This window comes from Podarcis filfolensis, assembly GCF_964270895.1.
Source record: "Podarcis filfolensis genome assembly, chromosome: 2".
Classification (NCBI taxonomy): domain Eukaryota; kingdom Metazoa; phylum Chordata; class Lepidosauria; order Squamata; family Lacertidae; genus Podarcis; species Podarcis filfolensis.
Window position 1 is genome coordinate 95,352,788 of NC_139605.1, and position 27,389 is coordinate 95,380,176.

The following is a 27,389-nucleotide window of genomic DNA, read 5'->3' on the forward strand; positions in this document are numbered from 1 at the left end:
ACTGGCAGTTCTTGACTAGACACTACAAATCTTGCTTTATTATATAATAAAGCCCATTTTAATAGCTTTTCATCTTCATAATTAAAACACTTAATGCCCGTAGTACAAATATATAGAAGAAAGGATAGCATCCAATAAATGTTCTCTATATTTAATATCTTATCACAGTGCAAACAGAATAAACTTTATAATTTTATGCATTCTTTTTCCAAAGAGAAAGGAACTACCATAGTATCCATGCAACCTGTTGTACCTCCTGTATGTTTTATGAATGGATGCAAATGCTCATATCTGATTCTGCTTTTGGGTCACATGTTTGAACAAATGGAGTTATACAAATCTATGGTAAGACTGCATTTGGAACATTGTGTACAGTTCTGGTCACCTCACCTCAAAATGTAAGTTGTAGAACTGTAAAAGGTTCTGAAAAACACAATAAGAAGAATCAAGGGATGTGGAGCAAGTCCCTTTCAAGGGAAGGTTACAGGCGGTGACCATTTTAGGCACATTGAATTGACATGTGATCGCCCATGCACAGGTCTTTTTGGACCCGGAACAGGGCAGATAGGGGGTGGTAATGGGGTTTAATGTGCTTATGCACGCTCCTTTGCTGCTTGCGGGGGCCGGGGATGGAACCCCCGTGTAAAACGTTTGCTGCCTGTACAACATTTGGAGCTTTTCCCTTTAGTGAAAATGCAAGTAAGAGGTGACATGATAAAGGTGTATAAGATTATGCATGGCATGGGGAAAGTCAGTAATATAAAGTTTTGTTTCCTCTCTTCTAACAGCAGTACTTGGGGATGTCCAGTGAAGCTGAATGTTGGAAAATTCAGGACAGACAAAATAAAGTATTTCTTTACACAGCTTGTGGTTAAAATGTAATTTGTTCTCACAAGAGGTGCAGAATGCTTTGAAAGAGGACTAGACCAATTCATGGACGATAAGGTTGCCCATGTCTATTAGCCACAATGGCAACATTCTACCTCTGGTGTCAGAGGTAGCATGCCTCTGATTACCAGTTGCTGAGGTTCACACTCATCCTGTTTGCTTTTGGGTCCTCTTTTTGAGCTTCCTATGTGGCCACTGTGAAAGCAGAGCGTTGGACTAGATCAGGCATAGGCAAACTCGGCCCTCCAGATATTTTTGAGACTACAATTCCCATCATCCCTGACCACTGGCCCTGTTAGCTAGGGATGATGGGAGTTGTAGTCCCAAAACATCTGGAGGGCCAAGTTTTCCTGTGTCTGGAATAGATGGACCTTTGGCTTCATCTTGTATTCTTATGGCGGTAGTTTATTCAGCAAAGTTTTATCACACTGGAAAAATCTAAGGAGATAGGATTGACAATTGAATTTTCTTGGTGTTCTAAAATTAGTAAAATATCCACTTTTTTGTATTCTGTATTTTATAATGGTCTTGTTCCTCGGGCTGTAATGTTACTGTTTTATTGCATGTGCTACATCATATCTAGACTGACCGCAGTAGACCTTCCCTGCAGAAACTGTTACGGTACTTGCCTTTGGTCCCTGGCGGCATCATTTAATCACACCTTTCTTGTTGGGTTTTTATTATGAAATTATGAAATGCTTTATTCCTTTTCAGCTTTTTTTGTTACACTTTATTGCTTTGGAGTTCTGTAATTCAACTCTGAGACTGTTACTGAGTCAGGTACTTTATCTTCAGTAGCTTGAGGTTTCTTGCTCAGAGGCTGTGTTTAAAAGAAGGTGAAATGTCTGGTTTGTGGAATTTCAGGCTGTATCAGCACTGAACTTGTATTATTTGTCTTTGTTCATGCTTCTTACAAAAGATTCATCATGTAACATCTTCTTCTGCTTTTTGTCTGCATGTATTGAATTAGGCCAAAGTCCCTGTGCAATTCTTTGGCCATAGTTTTCTTGTCAGTGTCCCAAATTTATATATATATATATATATATATAAGTATGTCTGCGTGTGATTATTGTATGCTCCTGTGAGACTGGAATAGCCAAGATGTGTAATGAACAGGAAAGAGTGGGGAGAAGAGGCTGTTGTAATAGTGGACTGAGACAACATGAGCCTAAGGGCATCATTAACTCTTATCATACACCACTGTAATAGAGTCCCAGAACTATTATTAGATAGCTACAAATTGAAGTGGTATAGTTTGGCCCCTGTACAGTGTGGGAGTTCTTAAAGTATAATATTTTGGAGAGCATGCAATTACCCAGTAAGAATATTTTGAAGAGCATGCAGTAAGAATATTGCGCAGATATTCTTTACCACAAGCCATGTAGTATGCTTAGAATCAAATTCCTTTCTTCAGTGATAACATGTATGGTGAAAATGTGTCTTGTGATCTACCTGCAATATATGAGCTTTATTTTAAGAGATCCAAAACACATTTAAGGCTCTTTTTGTTTATCTGGCTTCCTGAGTGGTCACTTAAGGCAAGGCATGCTATGTTGCATTATTGATTTGCGAATCTTGAATAATGTGTTTCCATTACTTTTTAATAAAGCATTTCTGTTGGACTCTGCCTAATCCATGAAGTTTGGCAGAGATCCACTGGCAATCAGTCTTCAGTGGAACTGCACTAAGGGCTTTAGAAACAGCAGCTTTAGGAATTTAAGACACATATGCAGCCCCAGGATGTGTTTTCTGAACAAAAGATAACCTGAGGCGGATTTCCCTAATCAAGAAACAGATTTGGAGATCAATACATGAATATTTAGGGTGCAACTTTGTATTTAATAGTTCCTTAGTATAATTAGAAATAGGGTCAGTCAGCAATTTGCCACAAACAACATTTGACTTTTCTCTAAAACCATGTAGAAATAGGTTTCAGCAAAAATGTTGCAATTAAATTTTTAAAATTTATTGTAAACATTTTATGCCGCCTTTTCCCTAATTTGTACGTTTCAGAATGGCAGGACCAGCTTTTCCAATAAGTCCACAAAACAAATCAGCAAACCAAGCAAACATTTGTGCTGGTGTACCCACCCATGTTCGTTATTTGTGCACATCAGTGGCCTGAAAGAAGCAGCTTTCTTTTACTTATAAAAGATTTCTTACCTATACAGCTGGAAATTGTTTTTTCTTGCCAAAGGTTACCAGGCAAGTGCCTGTTTTTAAATACTTTGTACAGATACGAGCACAAGCACTTTGGGAGTGCATTTGGGGTCTTGGGGCTATGGTGCAGAAGGCTATCCATACTTTTTGCTAACTTGTCTAATAAATTAATTTGGTTGTTATAGATGCTATAGCAGAACTGAGAAGCTTTTGTCTGCATATTAATCACAGCAATCATTGCACAGATGGAATTTCCCATTGGAGAACGGGAACACATTTTCATGCTGAATGTTGGACTCAGTTTCCTACAGTGACTGCAAGCGAAATGTCTACTTATTGTTTGACAAGCAGGTGGCTTCTTTCCATGTGCAGGCCGTTAAACTTGCTTAAATTCAGAGACAGAATTGCAGTAGAAATACCCTCCACCAGTTGTTGCTTAGAACAGAGATTAATGGCCAGAACCTTTCATTTTAGAAGCTTAAGCAATTACATTACCTGCTAATATTCTTTCAGAGGGCTATCCTACATGATGAAAAAAAATTGCAGTAAAGATGCCTTTATCTTCTCTTGTTAGTATTTATAGATATATACATGAGTTTTTAGGCTGTGTATGCTACAGCACTGCACTTCAGCTGTTGGGTCAGGACCTACTAGTGGATCGTGGCCTGATCTGATGTGGGTCACAGCAGCAGCACTACCGCCATGCAAATATATGGTAAAACAGTAAGAAACAGTAAGAAAATGTATGTTTGGTCTGAAAAAGCTAAAGGATTGTCTTAAACAATGTACTGATCATCTCTCTTCCTTTTTTCAGATGAAGACAGTTAGTGTTGCCTTAGTGTTGTGTCTAAATGTTGGAGTAGACCCTCCTGATGTGGTGAAGACAACTCCATGTGCCCGTCTTGAGTGCTGGATAGGTGAGTCCATTTGAATATTATTTGTTTAATCTTTTAACCAGCCCTGTCTTGAGACTGGAGGCAGGTAACAACACATTAAACACAAATCCTGTGTTAAAATGCAGATTAAAGCAGGTTGATTTACTAAAGGCCACACTACCTCCTCCTGGCAGCTTAATTTTAAGCCACTGAAATTCAGCCCTAGTGTAAAAGGGCTTATCTGTCTGAAAGAGATTCAGCCTCAGGCTAGCTTTGCAGGGGAGGATTGTGGAGCAGATACCAAGAACACTTCTCTGCATGGCCACTGCTATTTGTGTGAAGCCAGAAACATGCCGCTCATAGTTGATCTATTCTAGAGGATTTCAGAGGCACATGGGCCGCAACACCTTTTGGGGGCCACTTTGAATATCCTGTTATGAATAGTGTGTGATTAGTTGTACATTATAGTCCCTCTGTTGTGTATGTCCCTGGATATAACCAGAGTTAATGTATGGAAGTTTTGATACCTGCAAGGATTTGGGTGTAATAGTATGCATTTTGCGTTTCATTGTTTACTAGAAAGAGGTTTCATAATGCAGGTTAGCTATAGGTCACCAAAAACCTCAAGCCAAATTATTTTCTTACAATTTTACATTGTGATTTTTGACTGGGGAGAAGACATATTGACATGGCCGAGTGACTGGACCTTGGGGGGCAATAATTCTCAAACTGAAATGTCTGTTGAAGAAATTGCACAACCATAATTCTTTCCTTTCTTTTTGTATTAGTCCACCTCATTTTCCTGGTATCTTAATTGAGACTGGGCATTAATTCTTGTTTGCTGACAAATAGACCCTAATCGTAATTGAACAGGGGTGCTTTGTGTATGTAAATGTTTCATTAAAGCAGCAGCTCCTTGCCAGAACTTCAGTTTAGTTCAAATGTCACAAAAGCATGGGTTCTGACAAGGATCCCAGTAATTTTGATAAATTGAATTTGGTGGAGAGAGGGAGAGATAAAACTTTCTGTGCACTGCTGTTGTCTAAATGACAATTTAATGTCATTTATAATGTCACATATTCAGTATGAATGCAGTCTGTCCCCACACACATCAGGTATTTCCCAGTGCGCGTGATTTGTATGCATAATTAACCTGTTCTGTGTGGATTTCTGGCTTTCTTAAGAGCATGTATTCTAATAGACAAGCAAAATCTAGGAAATGCTGGATTGCTCCAAAATTTTGGAATATTGCAGTAAGTGGAAAGGTCTTGTCTGAAATGAACAAAAAGCCAGAGGCATTCATATTGGTATTGTCTGGGTATTTTCTTACCCTATAAAAGAGCTGCAACATCAGGTTTAATTGCTAAGAAGACAGAAGGTTTTACAAAGTGACTTCAGCATTTACTGCAGAGCTGTTAACCAAGACTTATGTTTGCATGCACATTCAGTTATGTGAAGATAAGTATGGATGATTTCTCCTTGTATTATAACAGCCGTGGTATAATGCTAGTATTTGGGATGCTACAACAACTGTGTATTTTATTTTATTTCTTAGAAATAAGTGCACTGAGTATAGGAAATAATTGTGAGGAGTCATGCTTTTCCATTTGACACAGCATGCTGGCATTCCCAACTAGCTGAGAAGACATCACACTTTTATAATCATTTCTTGTCTGCATTTTGTACTGGGGTACTCTCCACTTGCTTGCTCAGTCTGATTTGTAAGTAGCAGAGGACCAGGAAAACCCAGGCATGGTTTTTCCAATGTCCAGGAGAGCCTGAACATGTTTTGCTCCAATCTGCTGCTTACTGGCCAGAGCAGCAGAGATCTACAGAAATATTTAGGATTTCCTGCTGTAGCGCTGCTAAGAAGATGGAAGTATTGAAAGAAGTAACTCTTTGCATCTCCTTCCCCACACATGCAGCACAGCAAGCCACTGAAAGATGAATAGTGAGAAGTGATACAGCCTTTCCCCCTGCACTCTGTGTTCTAGACTCTTCTGCATATTGAGTAACTGGGAGGTAGAAGGAAGGAAGGGGCTTTGCATCCCTGCAGTGAAACAATGTAGGAATTGAGCATTCCCCGTTTTGTCACCTGGTACCACTGTGTGCGATATTTATATACGTGAGCCCCACACAATTTATACTTTTTAAAAAACACAGTGGTATTTTAATAGCCACTAAGTAATGTTTTTGCACTCTTCTCCTTTTGCTGTGCCTTAAATCTGTCTCCCTGGTATTAAAACTGGAGTGAACAAAATGCGGTTATGTTTTGAAGGTTGAGTGAAGAATAGGTGTGCATATATTCTGTAATTTGCCTTGAATGAGCTTTGAAGCACTAGTACATTCATTTTTGAGAAGATACGGTTGTTAGGTGTACTGCTTTCACTCCAGATAATAGACAGTGTTCCTGTAATATTTCCTATCTTCTCTTAGAAAAATGACACCTGTCTCTTATTTTGGTTTTGCTTTATGACCTGGCATTAAATGTCACAATAAGTGTGTAGAAAATGTCATTAAGAAAGATGAATGCCCTGTAACATTCAAAGGGGGGGAAATCTGTTTATAGCAGTAGTGTAAATGAGTTGAATACTGAATAGAAGCAACGTAATTCAACTGAAATCTCTCTGTTTATACACTGCCTAATGGAGGCAGTGCATCAAAACAAGGCAGGAAATGTGACATGGTTTGTTACAGTCCCTAGAAATGGACTAACTGTAAAACAATACTGTTTTTTTCCCCTAAGTGTGACCCGAATGCCACAATGCATCATTAAGAGTTAATTTTAGCAAAAGGGAAAACAGCAATCCCAGGACAGTTACTTCTCCACTGTATCTGGAAACCATGCCAGCCAGTAATAATGATGTATAGGTAAAAGAGATGCGGGTGGCGCTGTGGTCTAAACTACTGAGCCTCTTGGACTTGCCGATCAGAAGGTTGGTGGTTCAAATCGCCATGACAGAGTGAGCTGCTGTTGCTGTGTCCCAGCTCCTACCAACCTCCCAGTTTGAAAGCACGCCAGTGTGAGTAGATAAATAGGTACCACTGTGGCGGGAAGGTAAACAGCGTTTCCGTGCACTCTGGCTTCTGTCACAATGTTCTGTTGCACCAGAAGCTGTTTAGTCATGCTGGCCACATGACCTGGAAAGCTGTCTGTAGACAAACGCCACCTCCCTCGGCCTGAAAGGGAAATGAGCGCCGCAACCCAATAGTCACCTTTGACTGGACTTAACCATCCAGGGGTCCTTTACCTTTACCTTTAATGATGTATGACTAAATACTTGATGAAGATAGCATTTCATGTCTGGGTAACAGCAGATACAATGCATTTATTATTTCAGTACAATAAAATTAATGGTAAAGGAATCCTGTATAACCAGAACACGTGTTCTGAGGCTAACAAGAACTAGATTTTCCATTGGAGCCTTGGAGGTTCTGGCCCTTCTTAAGCAGCTGCTCTTTTGAGTAGCTATGGCAAGAACTACACAACAGCTGTCTATTTTTTTATTATTATCCCCTTCATTTTCCTTTTGATTTTGCCAGTGCCACTGTTTTCTATTTCTCCAATCTTTTCAGTCATTTGTCTGAAGTGAGCTCTTACCACTACTTTTCTTTGCTATTGGTGCCTTTGCTGGATCCTTCCTGGGCATTTTAGTGGGTCTGAAAGGATGCATGAGAAAACATCAGAGTTAAGCAGAGTTAAGAAGATGTGCTTGATAATCACTTCTGGGTCACCTTGGAGGTCTACTACAAGGGCATAGAGCAGGCTATTCCAACATTTTGATTCTGAATGTGTGACCCGAGAAACAGTGTTCCATAGTGCAACTTGCTTATCTAGACAAAACGCCAACTGCCTGAAAGTATTTGCCTCTTGATGAGAGTCACAACTGTCCTCTGAGGTAAGTTTAGACTGGTCAGAGTTCACTCCATGAATTTAGAAACCATCCTGGTGATTGGGATATACAGTATTAAACTGTATTAAGCTACTACATTTATGGATGAAAAATGTTTTCATGAAGAATGAGATTGGCTCAGCTGAGCATTGTGTTGATTGTGTAGATTACTGATTTGGGTGTTTTCTTTGTGTCAAGTCCAAAGCCAGCTTTAAAAGCATTGACTAATAGGAGATTTCAGAAAGCAAGAATTCTTTATAGTATTTTTTTGTAAAAAAAATTGAATAGGGAATATGTCTAACCCATTCTTAGTTCTTTTCACCTTAGAGCTATTGCTTCACCAGTCGATACTAGAGTTATTCTTTTTGTCCATAGTGTCAGGTGGGTTCCATTAAGCATGCAAATGTTCCTTTGGCATTCCACAAGGACATGATTCTTCCCTGGGTGGACTTGCACTGTAACTCATTAGTCTCTCTTTGCATGCATTTTTTACAAATTAATCTTGGTGCTTCAGGGAGTAATTTGGAAATGACCCAGTTTTTCAGCCCTAGCTTTGCCAAAAGCATGGTACTGTATTGGAAGGATGCTTTTAGCTCGGTTCTTAAAGAATGAGAAGGGCCTTCTGAGGAAGATACAGGCAGTTAAGTGGGGAGATGTAAGCTTTTGTCTGAATTGTGTATTCTGAGTGTCAGGAGACAGAAATGCTAGCTTACCCATTTTCTGCTTAAAAATAGGTAAGAACTTTTCATGTTGGTTTTTAGTGTTGTGGAGCAATATTCTTCTCCCCCAAATGGGGAAGCCTGTTCCTTTAATATAGGTACAGCTAGGGCTCAACACATGAGTGAATGCAAGCAGCTGGCTTACATTAGCAACATCTGGAAATGACTGTATCTGTTGTCTCGTTGGCAATGGATGGTGTTGGCTGAGGCTGATGCAAGTTGGGAGTTAACAGCATCTGGAGGGCAACAAGTTGATTGCATAAGTCTGAGGAATTGCTATTACTGGAAATCATTACTTTCTCCCCAGCTTCAGCAGTTTTTCTCCATAACTGTGTTGAGAACTTCTTTTTGTGAGTGTTCCTTTATTGAAAAGTGGGATCCATAAATGTTCAGAATACTAAATTCTACTCTGATACTCAATTCTGTGTTTGAACTGCACTAGCCTTGATAACAACTGACCACATACTTCTCCAGAAACCTCTGTTTTGATAAAAGATGAGCAGAGCAGCTGAAGGGATTACTTTTTATTTGTGTGTCTTTTGGAATATTTTGATTTGGTCTTGGACATGCATTTGCCATTTACCTATCTGTTCTTTTCTTATTTTGAAAATAAATAAATCAGCTACTAGAATAAAAATGCTAATCGCTTCTGTTGGTGATCCTCATGCCTATCAAAATCCTGATGTTCTGAAGCTGTAGTGCTGAAATATAATTTCCTATATCTCACTGCACTAAACCCTGATTGTTAGAGAACCTCAAATACAGCTTTTTAAAAGTTTTAAGCGGAGAGCACTGCTGTGTGATGATGGGCATTAGCTTTTTATCTGTGAAAAATCCTCTATTTGAGCTGAGCTCGATGGAAATTAAGGAGATATCCACCTTGATAACTTTATGCTTACCATGGGAAGACAGCTATGACCTGCTGGTCTGGATTGTGGAGATCTCTCTCTCTCTCTCTCTCTCTCTCTCTCTCTCTCACACACACACACACACACACACACACACACACATTGTTGCTGTCTAATAACAGTACGACGGAAAATATACTACATGGCCACATCATAATCTCATTTCACAGAAATCACCTAGAAGGTACCTGCACATTTTACCCCGTAACTTCCTTTCTAGGGGGGCTGTATACTAGTTTTTGCTTAAGTAAGCTTCCATGGGTGCCATGGCACCTTGCTGGGTTGATTGCCTCTGTTTTAAGGTAGCAGTCCTCAGTTGGCTGGGACAAGGCAAGACTGGTGGAAATGCTAAGCATGTTAGTGTCTCTGCACCAAGCTCCCTTTATATCAGTGTCCTAAAGGAAGCAGCTATCTCATACTCCAGGGCCTTTTATCCAGAATTTATGCAAGTTGCCTGGTTTGCTACGTTACATCCTTTGAGATTGCACAAGGTTGGTGCAAAGTAACGTTGTGGGCTATAATCTGTATTCAAATACCCTTCCCTCTATACATATTTGGCTGAAGTAGAAATTATGTGAATATTCTTGAGGAACTGATCAAAAGTCTCATGACTCTTTTATGTGTTTTAGATCCTCTGTCAATGGGGCCACAGAAAGCTTTGGAAACTATTGGTGCAAATCTGCAGAAACAGTATGAAAACTGGCAACCAAGGGTAAGTATGATTTTTGTGTTAGAGAGGAGTTCTATGCCTCCTTTTTTCCAATCAACTGTGTGTACTACTTGTACTACATGAAAAAACCCTGGTTTCAGCTTGGAGTATGGAACATCCCTTACATAACTTAATGACTTGCCAATATTCATAACTTGTCTGTCCATTCGTGTGGATAGAACCTTGCAAGTTCTCAAAAGCTATTAGGCTTTGGTTGGGTGAATTTACTTTGAAACAGGAATAATTTTCAGTCAAGATTTTTATACTGCCATTTGTATTCAACATGGCTCCCATTGATATAACTTTCTGAGTAGTTGGAATTCAGTAGTTAGTTTCTGTGTAGGTTGGGGTCTTTTCTGCACCATCAGTTTTTTGGTGAATTTCTGCAATCTTGACCGGCTCAACTATGCTGTTTATGACTGTTAGACTTTAGATTTATGGTATGGTAATTGCCAGAAACAGGGATTACACTAGCTTCTTTCCATGGAAGTGGCAATTTGTGTTAAGCCCCCACGGCTTTGGAAGTTTTAATTATGGTAGCAAAACCATGCTCAGTGAGCTTAAAATTGTTGTACCCGTGTGGGCACCTGCTACTTACAAACGTCTTCTCATATGGAAAGATTGTCACCCAGTTCCATTTTTTGGTTGTTGTGCTCCATAAACATTCTATGTCTGAAGCTGGCACATTCCATTTCTGTACGAAATAATAATTTCAAGTAATTCTGTTCATAAATATTCAGGGGGCACAGTCACTCTTTAAGTACAGTGGTATGTGTTATGTAAACTTAATTTGTTCCGGAGGTCTGGTTACGAACTTAATTCGTTCCGTCCTTAACCTGAAACTGTTCTTAACCTGAAGCACCACTTTAGCTAATGGGGCCTCCTGCTGCTGCCGCGCTGCTGGAGCACAATTTCTGTTCCCATCTTGAAGCAAAGTTCTTAACCCGAGGTACTATTTCTGGGTTAGCAGAGTCTGTAACCTGAAGTGTATGTAACCCGAGGTACCACTGTATTGTTACCACATATTGGGGATGGAAGATGTGAGCAGACTTCACATGCTCTGTCTATATCATTTTTCTGGCTTTGGTACATTTTGAAGATTCTTGATACATTGGTGACTTAAATTCAAAATCTTTAGGTTACTTAATTCTGAATCCTGCAGACTGAGCTCATTGATTTTAAATGTACATGCATGGGTTCAAACTACTCTCACCATGCTGGTGTGCGTGTCTGTTGTGTATGAGTGAACGTCCTGGTGAAAGTACCTGCAAGCTTGGAGCAAAAACTCCTTTGCACAATTAAGACGACACAATAGTTTCTGTATATGGAATGTGTGCTGTGCTTTATCACACATAGTGGTGGTTCAGGTACAAGGCTACAGTAGCTATGAGAACTGATGTACACAATGGTCCCAAGGACCATCAATCCTTTGATCACCCTTGTAACCTGAGTTCCATCTGGGGCTGCCCCTGTTGGGCATAAAACTGGAGTATGTCTTTGGCTCTTTTCTTGTCTCTCCTTTGTGTGTGCCAGTTCATGACTTCTTGGTTTGAGGAGCCATGAAAGTATGGTTTGTCTGAGCTATGAAAGTATGGTTTGTAACCCATGACCAAATGGGATTAAACTGTTAAATATAGTTTGCTCAAATCAGGAAAATGAATAGGGCATCTCCATGTGTGAGGAAAGCTAAAGGATTGTGTGAGAGGTAGGTTCAATCCAGGCTTGTGAATACAATGCCAAACTATGGTTTGATGTTGCTTCTGAACCCTTGGCTTAGGTTTAAAGCCATTTTACTGTTGAACCTAATTTCGTGTGCATATTCTAGAGGTTTCCACATGCTTTGTGTGTTTTTCTGTGAGTTGCATAAGATTTGGTAGACTATTTTTCTTTTCTTTTAAAAATCTTTATGAAACAAATGTAACAAGAAAATATTCAAAAAAATAACTACAAGAAAAATATACAATAATAAAAAGGGGGGAAATCTTATCTGTAATCTCACAAACCTTTCAAACTCCAAGGCTCTTTTTTATTCCTCCATTTTTCACCTTCAGTATTCTGATCAGTAACTGTGTTTTGGATTTCACATGCATTGTTGATTGTCAAGAGAACTCTTGTGTTTCTATTCTGTTGAACTTACAGTATTATTGTCACGTGTGCAAATACAGATAGCAATCTTCTCTGCCTGAAATCTTGATCACTGGACAGCTGTAGGGTATGCTCCAGAATTTTGAAAATCTTCTTAGTATTCTTTTTCTTTCCCAAGCGGGGAGCTCGGATGAGAACTAGCTTGTCCTGGCTATAGCAATACCTTTAGGTAAATTTATTCCTAGTCATTCTACTTTCAAGTGAAATAGGTTACACAGAGACAGGTGGCTGTTTCATCATTAATTTATTTGTTCCCGTATAATTTATAAAATCAATAAGGATAATAAATTGCCACAGCAAACATTTTCTTTGGTAACATGAGCAGAGAGAGGCAGCATCTCTTTCTGAGCAGTTCAGAATAAAATCTTTGTTGAAGCTGATTAGTTATCAGAACAGATTTAAATATGGATTTAATATCCTTGTGATGGTATGAATATTAAAGCGTGGGATGTGAATTGCTTCAGAAGCGTGCTAAAGTCGGGAGAGAGAGCTACGGGCATTACCTTTGCATATAACTTGGCTTCTCTAGTTGAAAAGGATCTTGTGTAGCAGGGTTGACAGTACTTTGACCACAGCCTGGTGAGGAATGAGGGCTCTCTTTGAACATGCATTGACTTCAGAGAATCTCAACACAACAGGGATGAACACCCTGTCCTTACCATGCCCTTTCTAGCCTAGATCTGGGAAGGAAAGTAGGAACTTGTTTACATAGTTTTCCCAGACTATGAGTGTTTGAGGACCGGGACATTCACAGGGGAACCAAAATGCTTGTTTACAAAGCTATTGTACTACCAACCTTACTGTATGCTTGTGAAACATGGACCACTTATACAGTGGTGCCTTGGGTTAAGAACTTAATTCGTTCCGGAGGTCCATTCTTAACTTGAAACTGTTCTCAACCTGAGGTACCACTTTAGCTAATGGAGCCTCCCACCGCTGCCGCGTGATTTCTGTTCTCATCCTGAAGCAAAGTTCTTAAACTGAGGTACTATTTCTGGGTTAGCGGAGTCTGTAACCTGAGGCATCTGTAACCTGAAGCGTCTGTAACCTGAGGTACCACTGTAAATACCATCTACAACTCCTCGAAAGATTCCATCAACGGTGTCTCCCAAAAATTTTACACATCACTTGGGAAGACAGGCGAACTAATACCAGTGTACTGGAAGAAGCAAAGATCACCAGCGTTGAAGCAATGATTCTTCAACATCAGCTTCGTTGGACTGGTCATGTTCTGCGGATGCCTGATTATCATCTTCCAAAGCAACTACGCTATTCCGAACCTAAAAATGGAAAGTGTAATGTTGGTGGTCAACAAAAGAGGTTTAAAGACTGTCTCAAGGCAAATCTTTAAAAATGTAGTATAAACACCCACACTTGGGAAACACTTGCCTGCTAGCAGTACAATTGGAGAACAGCTTTACCAAAGGTGTTATATGGGCTTTGAAGACACTCGAACTCAGGACACAAGACAGAAACGTGCTAAGAAGAAGCTCCTACCTGGAAAGCAATGTCCCCACTGTGGAAGGACATGTGGATCCAGAATTGGCCTCCGCAGTCACTTATGGACTCATTGTTAAAACCGTGTTTATGGAAAACAGTCTTACTCAGCTACGAGTGCTCGCCGAAGAGGAAGAAGTAACTCAGTGTGTTGTTGCTAGTAAGACTACACCACTCCTGCTTGAGGAAGGGTCACAGTTGCTGGGGAGCACAAATTTTGGGTAACTTCCAAGGGTAAATTTGCATGTGTCGTGTTCTGAGCCCTCTCAGTGGCTGCTGTCTTGTTACTGTAATTAAATCTTCATATTAAGGAGATCCTGAGCAAAGAACCACTCTGTATCAGAACTTAGGAGAGAACGTTATCGGGATAACTAAGGAATCTGCAAATTAAATTTGCATTATATTGGCATGATTATGTACATTTGCTTGTTTCTTTTCTGCTGCTGATTTAGAATTAAATCCTGTGTTTAGGGAGCAGTGACTTATGCTTCCGTTGGCACCTAAATCAGTTTCTAGCAGTTTTAAATTTAAATAATTACAGGATTGGCATCTGGGGCCAACCACCTGATTGTTTATTAAGAATAATTATGTCCTGCCTTTCCAACAGAATGCTGCTCAAGACAGCTAACAATAAAAACAAGCTCATCAAAATACAAGCTGAAATGTAAATAAAAGTATGAAAAATAACCTTAAAAATAAGTGCACAAGTCCAAAAATAAACAGCACAAGTCCAAGTTGTACCACAGCAAGACTCTATGACTACCTATAGCATGCTTCCTAAAATCTTTGCTGTCTCCTCTGTGTCTGCCTTCCGTTTGTGGATGTAAATACAGTAGTGACACCAGGTGATTTTTCCAAGATATTTATCAGTTGTCCTGCCAACAGAAAGAAAATGGAACAAGGGAGATTAATCTTTCCGGGGTGTGAAGTTAATAAATGTTATATTAAAAAGTCAGCATAAAGGCATAGCAGCATTTTTCTGATATTCTGCTGACCAAGTATGCATTTTGTTAGAATAAAACCCAAAATCTAAAGAAGCTACAGGAAATTTAGTGTGTTTATTGACAAAATGTGTTGATGCAAAATCTAATATGTTTTCTTTTGAAGAGATTAAAAATGGGCTGCCCTATAAGTGAAATCTTCAACTGTATCAAACGGTTCACCTATTTTGATACCCAAAAGTACAGTGGTACCTCGGGTTAAGAACTTAATTCATTCTGGAGGTCTGTTCTTAACCTGAAACTGTTCTTAACCTGAAGTACCACTTTAGCTAATGGGCCCTTCCGCTGCTGCCATGCCACTGCCGCACGATTTCTGTTCTCATCCTGAAGCAAAGTTCTTAACCCGAAGTACTATTTCTGGGTTAGCGGAGTCTGTAATCTGAAGCGTCTGTTACCTGAAGCGTATGTAACCCGAGCTACCACTGTAGTTCCTTTAGGGAGGACAAAAATATTCCCCCATTAGTTGCTATTTTAGCAGCATTTTATTTTAAACCAGGTCAGTCAACTCCTGCAAATAATAGTTTGTGGGATCATGTGGTGAGGATATAGGAGGCGCCATACATTCAGGTTTGCCTACATGGTAGTGACACAAGGTCAATTGAGAGCAAGAGCAATGCTTCTTGAATCAGCATCGCATTCCCTTTTGTCCCCCTTTGTAGCAACCCACCACCCCCAATCACAGGTTGGATGCCTTTTGCTGCTACTGAAATGTTTTGCAAAAGGTACCCTGTTTTAGTTAAGTCCTAGTTAATTCTTCATACTGGCATTTCCTTCTTTCAGCATGATAACTTGTTTACTGCAATTGTTTTGAAATTGATCAGTTATGGCTCAGTTTTGGATTCTTGAATTTTTTGAGGGTTCTTTTTTATTTATCTGTATTTTAAACACAAGAACTAACTACTCTTCACAGTTGTTATCATTTTCTCATGGCCTCCCCCCCCCCCAAGAAATAAAGTAGGAAATAAAAGAACAAGATGCGCCACTATATTATTAGTTTCTATTTTGATGAGCTTGGAAAGTTGCTGGAGGCTGCAGTCTCATACATACTTCCCTGGAAGTGCACCCCACTGAACTCGGTGGGGCATACTTTTGAGTAGACATGTGTGAGATTGTGTTTATAGTGATAAAAAAGGAAAGCAGAACTGAATAAGCCACTAGGTTAAAAACAAGCAAATCAGTGACTTTTTAAAAACAACAATGTGAATTCAAGGGGAGATTCGGTTTAAATACAAGCTTGATTGCATAACCATGTATCAGTGACATACTTTTTTGCATAAGAAGATAAACCATAATAAAATGTTGGTTTCTTCAGTTTTGAAACACACTTGTTGGGAGAATGGAAGTACTGAAGATAAAAGGAAAGGGTTGATACCTTCTCACTTCCACTCAAATTATTTCTGTCCAGATACAGCAGACCTGGCAATTTCTGCTGGCATATTTGGACAAATATATAGCTAGGAAACGTGATTTCTGTAAATATCTTTGTTGTAAGATTGTTGATTTCCTTAGTGGTAACATCTACGAGAGCATGAAAGGTCACAATGGTTTTTACGAGTAAAATTGCAATGATACCACATTACTGCACATACTGATGAGTCATGCAGTTTCTCGTAGCCATGCTACGTGCCATTCCAGAGCCCTTCTCTTTTCAGCAGTAACAAGAATAATGAATCCCGTGGAACACAGCCTATTGGCTGGCTGACATGAGGCTTTAACACAGCATGTGGAACCTAAGGTATAGTAAAACCTCAGGGCACAACGAAAACAAACGAGTCTCTCTGCTGTTTAATGACAGAGCCCATGGAATTGGGGGAAGAGGGTGGGTTGGGGAGGGGAGTTGGCTTCGGGTAGAAGCAGGTACTCTGCGTGTGGGCAGACCTCATGCTGCCTTGTATAGTTTGTACAAAACATGAGGCAATTACCGAGCTCAGATGTTTTGTGTGCAAGATACTTGGTTTGTAGCGGTAAATCACTGCCCTTTGAAACATTGCAAAGCTGAACACGTACTACTTGATTGCATTCAGCCAGCTTTTGAGTTTTTCCTGCAGTAATAAAGAGAGGTTGCTGGGCTATCTGCAATAAAACAATAGGAGAATGATTGAATCTCCTAGACCTTTGCTGTAAATACTAATAGACCTACTTTGGTTGTGATTCCCCCCACCCCCACCACCCCCAGACACTTGCTTAAATGGTCAATAAGGCTGAAGAGAACCACATGCCAGGGCACTGAAATAACCAGCCTAGGGACAGAGCTTAGAAATAGTTTATCATGAATGCAAGACAAGTATTGATTATTGGAAAATTGCTACTGAGTGTATGAGCTTCGTTGGAATAATTATCCAATAAGATGTGGAGTAATGAGGCTTCAGCGTTTAATGCAATCTTGCTTATAGGATTTGTTCAGTAAACACATTAGTTGAAATATCTTCTTGGGTAAGTGCAAAGATTTTAGGAAGTAATTTTGGAGGGAATCTGAGAAACAATGTTGACAGTTTCCAAAACCAACTCTGCTCCATGCTTGAATGTTATGCCTCTTTAGTTTGTAACTACTTACACGTTTTCTAAAAATTAAATATTTTTTCATGTTGCACAGCTATATAAATTCTTGTGCTGCAAGGGTGAAAAACGCTTCAACCTGTTTCATCTGCAGAATCATGCAGTTAAGTAAGCCATTTCATGCAAGGCTCAAATTATTATTGTTTATTGGGAAGCAGGTATAGAGGCTTACAAAGTTCAAACAAATTAGAGTTCTGCAATCAAGCATGAGAAATATTTCAGTGCGACACAACACACAAATATGAGAGACTATTTAGGAATACTAGTTGCCACGAAGGGGCACTAATATCTGATAATCTTGGTTGAGAAATTGTATACAGTGGTACCTTGGTTCTGAAACTTAATCCGTTCCGAAAGTCCGTTCCAAAACCAAATCGTTCCAAAACCAAGGCGTACTTTCCCATAGAAAGTAATGCAAAACGGATTAATCCATTCCAGACTTTTAAAAACAACCCCTAAAACAGCAAATTAACATGAATTTTACTATCTAACGAGACTATTGATCCATAAAATGAAAGCAATAATCAATGTACTGTACTATAAAATAAATAAGACAGTATTGTAGATGATAAAAATTAAAATTACTTTTTTTTCTTACCTGCACTGATGATAGTCATTGTTTGGATGGGGGGCTTTTGCCCATTTCCACAGTCACACAATCAATCAATCAATCAATCAATCATAAAACAAAGAACAACTCACAGTCACAAAAACGGAAAAGCCACACAAACAAAAATGCAAAAAATAGCAAAAACAAAAGACCAAACATAAGCTCCAAATATCACCTCAGAACACTGCAATCGGAAATGGAAGGCTTTGATTACAATGGGGGGGGGGCGCAAATTAGCAGTGCAACAGTGAAAACGGAAGGAAGAAGTCTTTGATTACAATGGGGGGGCACAAATTAGCAGCGCAACAGTGAAAACGGAAGCTCAGGAGCACGTTCAGCTTCCGAAGCAAAGTTTGCAAACCGGACACTGACTTCTGGGTTTGCAGCGTTCGAGTTCCAAGTTGTTCAGAAACTAAGCTGTACGAAAACCGAGGTACCACTGTATCCTCATTCCTGTGCAAAAGCCTTTAGAATTGGGAAATGTACAAATAGGCTGAAGTCTGTTCCTCAGAACTAGCTACTTTTATGTCTGAGCAATGGAAATGCAATTGTAAGTAAAGGCCTAAAGCTATGTGACTTTACACTACCATCAAAGAAGCCCACGTATTACTGGACTGTGCTTGACCTTACTATATTTTGAGAGGTCTCTTTGTTTTGGTATTTCACATGGCTCACTGTATTTACCTGAAATTTTTGTTTGATCTAAAGAACACTGAAAGGTCATAGGGACATAATTTTAAATAAGGTAGAGAGGACCCATGTGGCTTCAGGGTATTAATTGTGGTAGAGAGCATAGCTTACTTTTTTCATTAGGAGTATGACATCTAGAGGTCAAGCAAAGTGCTGAAGTGTTTTATGAAACTACTTTTGGTATTGCACTGTTTTTGTGTTCAGGTATGTTTAATATGGAGGATTATGCAGCTCTGTCTACAGAAGATTGATTTGCGGAACAATTTGCAAGAGGAGGAAGCTAGTCTAGTTTAAACTTAATGGGAGTAAATTACTATCGAAAGAGAAGATTGCCAAAGATAAAATAATAATAATGGGAAGTAGATTGGTTTTAATTTATGAAAACTTTCAATGTCCATTTAACAATTTTCTCATAAGAGTCAACAAAATTATTAGCAAACAAGGTTGAAGAGGAATCATCTTTTGGTTATATGAAATCATCAGTCAGGACTGACAGATTCAAAGCAGGTGGATCAATGAGATGACAATACAGTATTTTTCTAGCTATGCTGTACAATATAATATTAATTTAAGCCAGGATGCAGCTCCAGCTCCTATTTGAATGGGGCTCAGCCTTGTAAATGTATGGTAGTAACTAATGAAGCCCCATGTTTAAGAGGCATCGCTTGTTTTTAGGCCAGCTAAAAGCAGGTATGTATGGTTGTACTTGAGCATGAACATAAAATATAGAATTGTATATTTAGGGGTTGTACTTGAGCACTAACATAAAATATGGAATTGTCTTGAGCATTCAGTGGAGTCTAAGAGCACATACCCCTGGTTCAATCCTAGCCATCTCCAGGCAGAACTAGGCTAGAAGCCTGACTGTAACCCCGGAGTACCAATGTCATTCTGTGTTGACAAAGATGGAACCAGTAGTCTTAATATAAGGCAGTTTCCTGTGTTCCCTGACATCCATTTTGATGCCTTTATCCAAGATTACAATATATTGTAGTACAATATATTCTACTAGATTATAATTGTAGCACTACAATATATTTTACATTTTGTCTCTCTCCCTCTTCTTTGAAATGAGTGCAGAGGTTGCTCAGGGGTTCACACTTTGAATAATTTTGTTCTCCATATACGTAGTTTTTTCCGCTCTGATCTCAGCCTTCGACTTAGGTATCTGATTGCATTGTGTTTTATGTTTTTCCAGTCTCCCTTAAAAGTGGATGGATAGATTGAGGTGCAGCACGTCCTTGAAATGCAGAATAGTGTACACACACCAATTTACATTTCAGCATTTCTGTGTTATTTGAGATAAACTGTTTCAACATCTGCATTTTAGAGGCCAGGGCTTCCAGGTGGACTCTAGTCCTATTATTTCTTTCATAGAAATAAACCACTAGTCAACAGAGTCTGTTGATGGAGCTTTATTTTTGGCTTTTGCCGGTTTCGGTGAAGTCCATTCCAAGCCACGTGTCTGCCTTGTTCCTATAATAAATATTTTTTGGATGCAGTCATAATCCATTAGCATCTGTTGTATATATTTGCTGCTTGTTTCACTGGACTGTGGATTGTATTCATTGACCAGATGATAAACATAGCAGTCTGCTACAGCAAGACAAAGATTCATGTGCATTATATATAAATGCTTCTATGTTTGCAGCCTTCTTTTGAATCCTGTATACTTGGAAGTTCTATTGAAGTGGGGCCTACTCTTAGATAAAATTTTGGTTTACCCAGTTTGCTTTTTGGGTAAATTGATACAAATTTTGTGTATTCACCGTTGCCTCATTAATGTGGGGAAATAGACTCTTGCTCTTGTCCCTCTAAATGCTAGAATAACCAAATGTCAGAAATAATGAATAAAATAACATATCTTAATTTTAATAGATTAAGCTCTTTTTTGCATCAACATATTTTTGTCAGTGCTGTTGTAAATTGTCTGTACACAGCAGTTTGGTTACGTTTTCTGAAAACCATTATGTGTCTGAGGAATTGAGACACTGATTTATCTGAGGAATTGGGAACTTGCTGATTTATTTCCTGTATTGCAACAGTGTAATTGTTTACAAAAGTGTGAAAACAATTCTTGCTCCCGTATGCCCCTCCATCTGTAAACAGTCTAGTGCAATAAGAGAGGATGCTTTAGAAGGCATCCACGGGTCAGCTGAGTCTCTTTTTCATGAAAGGTACTCCTGGAGCAATGGAGTCACATGGGAAATGAAGCACAAGAGCTGCTTGGTACAGTTGTGCTTTTACATGCCAGTGTTTCATTTCCAGTATTCTGGCTTTAGAGAACACCAGCATTTTCTCTGCAGCCAGTTGGAATTGAGTTAGAGTGCCTTGTTCCAAAAAACGTTAGCTCCTCCTTCCATATTTTGGCAGTTTTAGCATGGAACCGTCAACAAAAGCTTCCCTGCTTTAGATCTTTCCCAGGGTCATTGACAGCGAGCCAAATATCATCCCTGACTCTAGTTGTAATGGTTACTTCCTGGCTTCCTTTTCCCCTGGACTCTGAGCTTTCGCCTAGTTTGTGTTGTTTATGTATTTGTGACAAACTGCAAATGAGGTCGTGTAGCCAAAGGCAAAATTGTAGGCTGGATGGCACACAGTTTACATAATTCAGAATCTGGTGTGAAGTACTTTGCAGCATATGCTCATTAAATTTGTATGAAATTAGTTCCCCCCCCCCTGCTTTTGGTTGATGATTTCACCCACCTCCAATTTCATTTTAACTCCTCATTATCCAGAATATTTTAACTGAATGATTCTGTATAAATTCACTAATAGCAGGACTGGCCCACCCATGAGGCAAGGTGAGGCAACTTTCTCAGGTGGCAGGTTCCAAAATGTCTTGGGCCAGCCCTGACTAATAGGTTTAAATATCTATCTTAAATATCTCTCTTTAGTAATCTCCCTTCCTTGTTCCTACCTGACTTGCCTTTGAGTGACACTGTGGATGTTCTCACTGATCTAACTCTGATCCTAGAACATTCCAATTCTCCCTAGTTTGATTGTTTTTATTTTATAAGAGTATTTTTAGGATGCTTCTTAGGGCATTGCCCTTACAAAGACTACAGTGATGGCAGTATGTCTTTCTGAATATAGGTCAGGTTAATTTTCCACATTCTGGTATCTGCCATTACTAGACCGATTCAGTTCTCCACCCCAGAATCTGTAGCGAGATCCTGGGAAGTGCTTCATACGAAAGGTTGTTCTGATGTCTTGAAGCATGTGGAGCAAGATGATAAAGATTACTGTGACCATTCTTTACATCCTTGGTGCCCTGTGGCAACAGTTGAAAAGCTGTACCGCTCCAGAATTTTCCCAAAGAACTTTTGAATTTGATTCCAATGGTGGTAGTTAACCCAAGCACTGACCAGGAAGGTAATTCTCAGGTCTGCAGTGGGGACAAGGTGTTGTTAATCTAGCATGTGAACGAATGGTGCGCAGCAGACCACAGGATTGTGCTGAAGACCTACGTATTAATGGAAATGATGAATGGCTGGGCAGCTTTTCTTTTGGAGACACTATAGGGATTTTGTCCTTCTTTTAATAAACTGAAACTGTATTCAGAAGTTGAATTTCCCTCTGGCAATGGAAAAAAGTTTGAGACCTATTTATTACAAAGATTATCTAGCAGCTCCAAGAGCAAAGATTTAAAAATATCCTTAGTTTGTGATTTTATAACTAGGCTTGGAATATATGCGCCAGCTTCTTGTTTGTCAGGGCTGACAGTGTGTGTATGTGTGAGTGGGTGGGTGACTAAATTAAGTGAACAGAACTTTTGTTTTTTTGAAATTCACTCCTTGTTTTTGGTTCAGCAGTTTCTAGAGTTCTTCATTTGTTTCTTTAGAACCGGAAAATATTATGGGACATTTCATTATTTTATTGCTAATTGTTATAATGCAGTTGAGCAATCAGATTTCCTTTTTGTTAAGGTGGCCTGAACAATTTTTAAAATTAAGCAGCAGCAGTAAAATTTTGTGTGGCTCATAATAATATTGGTTAGTTACTTGTCTTTTATTTGCTAGCTTTTAAAGCATTGAAATAGCTGCTATTGGTGGTTATGGGCATTTAGAATGGCAAAAAAGCAGGGGCTCCTAAAAATCTGTGCAAGATCTTATCAATAATAAAGGAGGGTTAGGCTTTTAAAAAATACTTGGCACTACGGAAGTGGGCTTTGAGATTGATGTTTCCTTGTTGGAGACAATTCAAAGTTGAACACACAACTATGCTACTAAGTATTCTTATTCTTTGGTGATCACTCATAGCCAAGGAAGATTGTCTTCCGCAAACACGGTTTTAACAATGAGTCCATAAGTGATTGTGGAGGCCAATTCTGGATCCACATGTCCTTCCACAGTGGGGACATTATACCTTGCATTTTGCACCACCATCATCTTACTTGTATACAGTGGTACCTCGGGTTAAGAACTTAATTCGTTCTGGAGGTCCGTTCTTAACCTGAAACTGTTCTTAACCTGAGGTACCACTTTAGCTAATGGGGCCTCCTGCTGCTGCCGCGCCACCGGAGCACGATTTCTGTTCTTATCCTGAAGCAAATTTCTTAACCTGAGGTACTATTTCTGGGTTAGCGGAGTCTGTAATCTGAAGCGTCTGTAACCCGAGGTACCACTGTACTACCTTTCTCTGGTAAACCACACTTAAGGTGACTCACGACATCACAATGGTTGCATAATTCAAGAGGGGTGCAAGACACAACAAAATTTAATAAGTCATGGTAGGCTAACGAAAACACCTACTTCAGATGGTGCAATGGGCCAGCCAGTCTGGCTGTTAACCAGAAGGTTTGTGGTTCACATCATCCACCCAAGAATGGTTGTGGTGTGAGCAGGATTCTTGCATTGCAGGGGATTGGACTTTACGATCCTCAGGGTCCCATCTCTACAATTTATATTAATAAATAAACAACAAAGTTAAACAATTCATAATGTGGTACAACAATAAAAATGCAAAACCATAATCCAGATAGTAACAAAAATAATACATCTCTGAAACTAAATCTAAACCCTAGCAGCAACCCCTGAATAATACGCCCCCCACCCCTGGTAGTCTCCCTGCTTTCGCTTCAGACACACACACTCGTAAATCTTTAAGATTGTTAAATCATCTGAATGTGTGGCTTGACCTATTTTCAGATATAGGTTTCATGCTGCCACTGCAAAGTATGTAGAAAGGGAACTGACTGTCCACAGCCGAAAAGCCAATCCCATCTGTGCCTTGGTTTGTTCTATGGTATGGTGCTGGCTACTTTTAAGTGGTAGACGTCATATCCTTGATTTTGGAGGAGGGTGGCTAATAATAAAAGTGTTTCAGAATAAATAATTTTGATTAGAATTTTTAAAAAGTGTTGCATCCAATAGTGTTTGAAAGTATTTTGATCCAGAGAAGACTTGCAGTAGTGGAACAGGGCTCCCTAATAGGGTCATATATCTTTGGGCGGGGGTGGCATTTGTGGCCCCAATTTGAATAATAGATGTATTTATTTTTTTTGCCAGTTAGAGCAGTTACTACCTGTAAAACAATATGGGAACATTTATTAAAATAAGGTCCTTGGATCACTGTGTAACACTGCACATTTGTATTTGAACATGCATTTTTGTGAATATTGTTTTTTAAATTGCACAATGCAGAAATTGGTTGGAATGAAATCAGAAATGATTACATGCAAAATTGAAGTGGACTAGAAATAGGCAGATTAACCTAGTGGTGAACTTGGCAGTCAGGGACTTATGTGTTTAGAGGTAGGATGCGCTGGACATCAGTTTTTGGGGAGAGGGGAACAACAGTGTAAAAAGAGCGACTACCTTAATGCCCTGGGGTTTCCCAGAAGCTGGTTGTTCTTAAGTTCTTTATTGGTACATTGAAATAGTGCCAAGTACCTGGCTAAAAACATAAATGTGTTTCCAGCACCAATAGCAGGACAGTGCCAGGTGGCTTTCTTTGGCAAAATGTTCCCTAACTGCAGAACAATAACATGAAATTACTGGCTCAGCACCTCTGCAGATCTTTTAATATGAGCCATGCATACTAACAACAGGCCTTTGCAGCTGTTTAATTTTTTACTTTTTCATTAGCCAGTCACTTTAATGATTGTCTGTATTGTTTTAATGGTGTTTTATGCCATAATGTTGTACACCACCCTGATATTTAATGGTATGGCAGTACAGAAATGCATTTATAAATAAAACTGAGTAGAATGACAAAAATTAGTTTGCAGCTAAATGGAGCATTTGTGCAGTCTATGAACATAATCCAAAATCTTTGCCCATGCAGCCCACAGGCACTACAGAACTACATCTGCTTAGGGAAAAGCAGGTTTATGTTTTGCTGACTACGTACACATACAGGGATACAAAGCACGATCACCCGATGCCTAAAGCTCAATTTTATCCACACTTATTTGGAAGTAAAAAGAGACGCAGGTGGCGCTGTGGGTTAAACCACAGAGCCTAGGACTCGCCGATCAGAAGGTTGGCGGTTCGAATCCCTGCGACGGGGTGAGCTCCCATTGCTCGGTCCCTGCTCCTGCCAACCTAGCAGTTTGAAAGCACTTCAAAGTGCAAGTAGATAAATAGGTACCGCTCTGGTGGGAAGGTAAACGCTGTTTCCATGCGCTGCTCTGGCTCACCAGAAGCGGCTTAGTCATGGTGGCCACATGACCCAGAAGCTGCATGCCGGCTCCCTCGGCCAATAAAGCGAGATGAGTGCCGCAACCCCAGAGTCGTCCACAACTGGACCTAATGGTCAGGGGTCCCTTTACTATTTGGAAGTAAGGCCCACTGAAGAAAATTAGGCTTAATTTTTATTAAACATTCATAGGATTGTTTCCTGAACTTTCTGAAAGAAAGAGCCGAGAGACCAGCACATTTTCACATAGGATGCTATCTTATATATCACCAACATCTAGAGTGCCTATATGGATGGTCTTGCACTATTGATCTTTACCTTTAAAATAGCATTTTTTTCTGCAATCTATTCAGTTCTTAAAATAAAAACAATTATCACTCTGCTAACTAAACACCATGACCATTGACTTTATATCTCATTGAGAAACAGTTCAGTAACTACAAATTCAGTAAGAAACCCGCCATTATAAATAGATCACTTACTGTGTCATAATGTTTTATCTCAGAATGCAGATATTTCCCCCATGGTTCTTTTTTTTTTTAAAAGAAAAAATGCCTTTAAGATAACGTGATGCTCATGGCTCAGTTGCAAGAAACGTGTAGGCTTGAACATGCCTTATATGAAATTCAGTCTTCATTTTCAGCCAGGTCATTATTTAAAAAGGAGTTAAGATAGTTGATAGCATGCCTCAGTTGAATTTAAAGTAGATTTGAATTAAAAGATGATACTCAACCAAGTCATACTTACAGTTAAATCCATTGAAATTAATGGACTCAAGTTATTTAAGTCCATTATTTAAGTGGGTCTACTCTATGACTAAAGTTGATAGTCATGTACCTTGATCACCTCCTAACCATCTACCAGCAGTGCCAGATTTCAGCAACTGCAGATATTCAGGATGAGTGTAATCCTGTCTAATTGCAGACAATACATAGATGATTTGACATGAAGAAAGAGTGTCAAATTAAGAAATGTTATCATAAATGCAACTTTGATGATATGGGTGTATCATTGATCATATACAAGGTTTCATCAGATATTAAATTTACAGGATCAGATGTAGAGATTGTTAGAGATGGTCTCAAGCATTGGATCAAGGGTGTGTGTGGTGTTGATCAGGGCTTTTCTCTCCAATATCTTTCAAGCTACTGTTGCCTCCTCTTCCCAACACTCCCTAGGAATGTATCTTGGGTCCAAGAAGAAGGCAAAGGCACTCACAGTTCGAGAAGAGTATATTTTCCCATGGCGGAGAGTCACAAGTTGATTTGAGGCTATATGTCCTTGCATCTTCAGTTTCTCCTCATTCCTGTGTGGGAATTGCATGTAGAAAATCATGTCATCACTTGCATTGTTGGGATTTATAGTCCTAGTCCAGTTCCTATCAGGAAAAGGAGCAATTAGAGGCATGTGCATGCATCCTTAGTATTGGGTCCTGCCATTGGACTCTTTAATATCCCATCTGCAGTCTCACACACTCATGCATAGCAGAATCCTGTTATATGTGAAATGTTGGTCAGTATGGGAGATCCTAAGATGGTACTCTTATTCGAATAATTTATTGTTACTCAAGTACAGCAGTAATATTAAATTTATTAATGGTAGCTAGAACGTTCATTGCTAAATAATAGGAAATCAGCAAAATTCCCAATTCAACAGAATGGCTGCAAAATGTCGGGAGTATAGCTATTATAGTTACAATTGCACATTTTATTCAGCTGCATGAGGGGATCATCAAACGAAAGTATGTTGGCATTTAATTGGTCCTTGTTTATTAATAACTTGAATAGGAAATACTCCATTAATTACTTGAGCAATTTTTTTTTTTTACATTTTAGTGCTTGATGGTTGTATAATTCTGATCATCATGAATAGAACATCTGAGGTTTGAGCACGCAGTTGCAGTTTTTTGAAACTACTTGTAATGTGTCTTTTAAGTACTTGCACCAAAGAATTTCAGTTCTTCATAGTGCTTCAAAAAAAGTAAACGGTGTGCTTGGTTTCTACCTGTTGTTGAAATTGCCAAAGAAAAAATTGAATCAGGCTACTGAAGAATAGTGCAAACAGAACACTGACTAATATATTAACATAATAATTTT

General features: G+C 39.2%; 1 protein-coding gene across 2 annotated transcripts in view; it reads left to right on the forward strand.

The window, feature by feature from the left end:
* RPTOR (regulatory associated protein of MTOR complex 1) overlaps positions 1-27,389 on the forward strand; it is a 304,516-nt gene that overhangs the window by 25,427 nt on the left and 251,700 nt on the right. For both annotated transcript variants that reach the window (XM_083598574.1, XM_083598575.1), the window contains exons 2-3: positions 3,863-3,965; positions 10,073-10,155. In XM_083598574.1, the coding sequence (XP_083454700.1) occupies positions 3,863-3,965; positions 10,073-10,155 (186 nt within the window). The remainder of the gene's footprint in view (positions 1-3,862; positions 3,966-10,072; positions 10,156-27,389) is intronic.